Source organism: Chenopodium quinoa, unplaced genomic scaffold (genome assembly GCF_001683475.1).
Source record: "Chenopodium quinoa cultivar QQ74 unplaced genomic scaffold, ASM168347v1, whole genome shotgun sequence".
Lineage (NCBI taxonomy): Eukaryota > Viridiplantae > Streptophyta > Magnoliopsida > Caryophyllales > Amaranthaceae > Chenopodium > Chenopodium quinoa.
This window is the reverse complement of record NW_018745000.1, coordinates 464,887-470,349: the sequence shown is the minus strand read 5'-3', so window position 1 is coordinate 470,349 and position 5,463 is coordinate 464,887. Positions and strand designations below refer to the sequence as shown.

The 5,463-nt window shown below is 33.1% G+C and overlaps 1 protein-coding gene across 1 annotated transcript; it reads left to right on the top strand.

Annotated features, from left to right (window-relative positions):
* The first annotated feature begins 1,730 nt into the window (after positions 1 to 1,730).
* Positions 1,731 to 3,673, top strand: LOC110707457 (pentatricopeptide repeat-containing protein At1g77405-like). The gene has a single exon (XM_021885470.1). It carries the CDS (start codon positions 2,304 to 2,306, stop codon positions 3,645 to 3,647), a length of 1,344 nt encoding a protein of 447 aa, XP_021741162.1. The 5' UTR covers positions 1,731 to 2,303; the 3' UTR covers positions 3,648 to 3,673.
* Positions 3,674 to 5,463: the final 1,790 nt, after the last annotated feature.

Sequence of the window (5,463 nt, the reverse complement as noted above, 5' to 3'; positions counted from 1 at the left end):
GATGGTAAGGCGGTTGTGATGAAAGAACAGAACAGCGTATCGAAGAAGATGGAATGGGTCTGACATTTTGGATTTTGATGGGATTTGTATTCTTTTTATGAAGTATTATTATTTTGGGAATTTCTACGTAATTCCCGTGAAGTATTGCCTATTTTACGTTGTGCCCCTTCATTTGAAAAGTTTCACGCTGTAACCCTATCGTTATCTTTCCTTTACATGTTGTCGTTAGTGGGGCCCACTTTACTCCTATTTAATTTTTTTTTCTCGATTTTCGTGCTAAAAATTGTCTCATTAAATGTTTTAGGGATCATTTGAGGTCTAAAGGATCCAAACTGAGCTCGGATTTTGCAAAAAAGTAACGTAAAAACCCCGTTTTGTGAATTTGAATCCTCATAGTTAAATTTAGAATCAAGCATGTTTAATTAGTTTATGATTCATTCAATTTCTATGCCTTTGTTTATGTTTGAGTTAATGCTATAATTAAACCATTTCACTTAGTGCTTAATTTATTATTTTAGCATCTTTAGACTTTAGTTTACTTATCTCCTATTCCGGACTAGCTTAGTTGTTGATAACATTTGGTGGTGTTTATTCGTTCCCTGTGGTACGACCCCTATACTTGCCTTATACTCATATTAGGTTTGTTTAGATTGTATAAATTGTATTTGATCTAGGGATAGACATTTGAATACGTGCTTATTGCCTTGTCAGCCATAAGTAAATCGCTCATATCATATCGTATAACTAATATATAAAGCTAAAGCGACAATTAACTATTAATATAACACGCAGGATTTATTTGAATATATTTATCCAATACAAAGTTGGATAGATTTTGTAAGATAATTTTTTTTAGTTTTATTTTCAATAAAACTTGGTTTTAAAGATTTAGGGCTTGTTTGACATTGTTTTTTGTTTTCAGTTTTTTGTTTTTTTTAACTAAAAACCAAAAATAGGAAACAAGAAAAAGGTATTTTCACTTTTTGGTTGTCAGTTTTCAAAATTATCATAATTTTAATAAATTTGACTAATTTTTCATTCATTACATGATATATATCATATGATTTAAAAAACGAAAAATCAAAAAACAGAAAACCACAGTAATGGCAAATGAACCCTAAACTATTGGTTTACAATTCTATTTTTAATAAATAAAATTAGCTATCTCCTAATTAGCTACCATATGGACATTTGTATTACCCGTTTGTCAAATATGAGCACAATTAAAAGCGTTAAAATCACAAGTGATCCTCGAAATTTCATCGATTAATATAAAAATAAGTGTCACTCCACATTGATTTATTTTAATTATTTTAACCACGCTACTTGCGTCACTTTCGTGAACTACTAGATACAGTGGCGGATCTAGGATTTTCGAACGGGTGAGTCACCATCAATAATTGATCACTTGTTTCAATCAAAAAATTATATATATGCATATATAAAAAAAAATAATATATTTCACCAAAATGATTTCAATCCAAAAATAGGACATAAAATTCCATACTACAATAGTACTTAAAAATTCAATCTTACAAGTCGAAAGTGCGTACTCCAAATAAATAACATGTTACAAACAAATAGTACTATAAAATTATTACATTAAATTAACTTTATTGTACAAGAATTATTAAAAAATTATACAGAGTACACAAAAAAAAAAAAAATAAAAAAAAAAAATAAAAATAAAATAGTGAGATAACTTAAGAGACCTGTTATTAAATATAACAGGTCTCTTTAATGAAAAAAAAGCAGCGCAACAAATATTCATATACAATGTCAGCAATAAAAGAGACCCGTTATCTGAATAACCGGTCTCTTTGTTATTTAAAGAAATCTAACCGTGTTAGGCAGCAATAGCAGCAAAGAGACCGCCTGTCTATAATAGGAGATCTCTTTGATATTTTTTTTTCCGTGACTCACCATGCACCTACATAGTTCCGCCCCTGACTAGATATCCCAAACTCATTCCTAAAACCATTCATATTTTTATGAGCAATAGCATTATATTTTTTAATTTTACAAATATGTTGTTGAGTAAGTATTAATCCATGAGTAGAAAATTCAATAACATAATTATATTAAAATTCAGTAACAATCTAGACATTACGCGAAGCACAAATCTAGTTAAAAATGGTTAAAAGTGTTTTTTTTCCTAATAATAAAATAAAATAAAAGGAAAGAGTATAAAACGTCCAAATGATACAATTATACGACCACATATAAACAAACTTAGATGTCCGTTCAAAAAAAAAAAAAAAAAAAAAAGGAGATGTAATGTTCTCTTTCCAATCCAAACAAACATGCTAGCTTCAAAACCTCAACTTTACCACCACCGTTCTCAGGTGGTTAAGCAAGTCCTTGCCGTAATGATAAGGGATGGTCCGTTCGATGCCGCCCCCTCACCTCCACTTTCATGGACCACTCAAACTATTTCGGACATCCTCCGCTCCATACCCATTTTCTTCTTCACGCCAACACGCTCTATTGGCCGTCAACCCAATCTTTCCCGCCACCGCGCTCCTCTCAAGCAGCGTGATCTCCGCCAGGAATCCTTAAAATATCAAAGCAATTTCCTAATTCTTGGACCTGCAGCCTATCGAGATTTAACCCGGGTTGATCACGGGGTCTCAAAAGCGACCGAGTTTTTCTACTGGGTCGAATCCCACGCCGGGTTCACCCACAACGAGATTACCGTCAGAGAGATGGCAATTGTGTTGGCTAAGGCTAATAAATTGAGTCAACTGTGGAATTTTCTTAGGGAAATGAGTAGGGAAGTAGATTGTGAGCTAGTGACCACCACGTCTATCACCTGTTTGATGAAATGCTTAGGTGAAGAAGGGCTTGTAAATGAAGCAATGCAGGCTTTCTATAGAATGAAACAGTTTCACTGTAAACCTGATGTTTATGCTTATAATACTGTCATTTTGGCTCTTTGTAGAGTTGGGTTCTTTGTGAAAGCTAAGAGTTTGCTGCAGCAAATGGAGCTACCTGGGTTTCGTTGCCCGCCTGATACGTACACCTACACAATTTTGATAAGCTCTTACTGCAAGTATGCCCTGCAGACCGGGTGTAGGAAGGCCATTAGGCGGAGGTTGTGGGAAGCGAATCATCTCTTTCGTCTAATGTTGTTTAAGGGTTTTGTTCCTGATATTGTCACTTACAATAGCTTAATTGATGGGTGTTGTAAGACTAATAGGATTGAAAGAGCTCTTGAGCTCTTGGAAGATATGACTAAGAGGGGTTGTTTACCAAATCGAGTTACGTATGACTCTTTTATTAGGTACTATAGTGCTGTGAACGAGATCAATAAGGCTATTGAGATGTTGCGAAGAATGCAAGAGCTGAATCATGGAACTCCCACGACTAGCTCTTACACACCTATCATTCATGCTTTTTGTGAAGTCGAGAGGGCGTCTGAGGCTTGGGAACTTCTTGTGGAGCTGGTGGATGGAGGTTTGATTCCGAGGGAATACACTTACAAGCTGGTTCTTGATGCCTTACATTGCAATGGAAACGCAAATAAGCTCAATGAAGAAACATGTAGAATAATTGAGGATGGTATAATAGTTAGATATAAGCAAAGAATGAAGGATAAACCTTTTATGAATCGAAAAGGTTCTATGCTTGTAATTGAGGAGCATTAATTCGAATTAGTTCAATTTTGACAAAAGTATTTCCTTTGCCAAATTCACACTAGTTTTCTATTCCTTTTATGGTAAGACTATACTCCCTCCGTCCTCTTTTGATAGTTCATTATGGACAAAATTTAGTCCCAAAATGTTTACCCCATTTGTTTTTTGCAACAATTATTAATATTAATTTTTTACCCAAATTCCCTCCAATTTGCAATAATATTTGTGCAAATTTAAATTTTCCATGCAATTTTTTTTTTCCATGTACTTTTATTATTTTTTTTCTCTACTTTTTTACATACCCAATGTAAATATAGTTTTTCAATGTAATTTACTATTGTTATTTGTGTTTATTAATTCCCGTAAAAAAAGCCCATAAGAGAATATCAAAAGGGGACATAGGGAGTATATTGGTACCATCTCTACGCTTCTTCAACAGCTCACCAAAATCCTTATCTTCACCGTGCAATTTCTTTAAAAGCTTACATAAAAAAATAGAAGGTCGAAGAATTTTAATTCACTTGGCATGCATAACAACATTAGGATTACGTAAACCTTTGATATACTTGAGTGATTTATTATTACGTAGTATAATGAAATACAATGGGTCTTGATTCCAAGAGGAAGTGGAATGGAGGAATGTTATGTATTTGTAAATACATAATATTGATTATAATATTTTAAAAACACATGGTAGAGAGAGAAAAGAGGAGAGAGATAGGAAGAGAGAGGTATGTAGGTGAATCCAGTCTATTTTTTAGTCGGATTGTATCATGTGATGGGAGACCACATGCTGATTGTTCCATTGAGTTCTCAGTGGTAATATTTATGCATAAATTTAGTACAACTAAAATGTATATATAATACCATTATGTGCATATATAGTATCACTTTATATTCAATGGTACCATTTGATCATTCAATGATATCAGAATATGCATTCGTTTATACATATGTATAATTACATAAATACCTTTGTTATGCATTTTTACATGCCTAACATTCATCCCTTTAAAATTCCTCTGATTTCAAGTAATGAATCTGAGCTCTCACTATATAATCAAACTCCATGTTATAAGCATTACACCTTGTCCTGTCCCTGTCATGTTTCACACTAAACTAAGCAATTGGTCTTCATCCTTGAACAAACACCGCCTCAACTCCAACTCCTCTATCACCCTATTCTACTACTTCAAACAGTTGTTCGAATTGGGGAGAGCCAAGATTGAAACTTCACATAATTTTTTTTCTTTAGGGTTTCAAAAGTCCTTTGAGATGATGATGTCCACTCAAAAGTCTCCTTCGTGCATTTAGTGACTTGAGCCACGATTAAAATCTCCAATAAACGTAGCCAGGTCATGAAATTTCAAGCTTGAATGAGGAGAGTAGGAATAGGCCACGATTAAAATGTCTCCAATTCGCTAGGATTTATGAAATATTGTCACTAGAATTCACATAACCTATAAAAGACAACACTCACAATTCACTTCATTTATTTGTCATTTACTTATAATAAAAATTAATATATTTATATGCTATTGATAATAATTTTCGTACATAAAAATAAGAATAAAAAAAATTGTAAAAAAAACTTCCAAACAAGATCATATTACCTTTGTAATCCTTAGAAATAACTTTGGACTGTTCATTTTTAAAACAAATGGGTTGTTAAAGCTACCCTTAGCATACACACTAGGCTAGTGGCCTTCTCAATTTAGAAGGATTTTTGTATCACATGCCACATGGTCAAAGCTACCATGAGCATACATATGAACCTTTTTGTTAAGTTTTCTCTCAAGTCCACTAACTTATCTAGCAATCTAATGTT

Coding starts and splice junctions, on each gene's coding strand:
- LOC110707457 (XM_021885470.1), top strand. CDS start 2,304: ATGCTAGCTTCAAAACCTCAACTTTACCACCACCGTTCTCAGGTGGTT.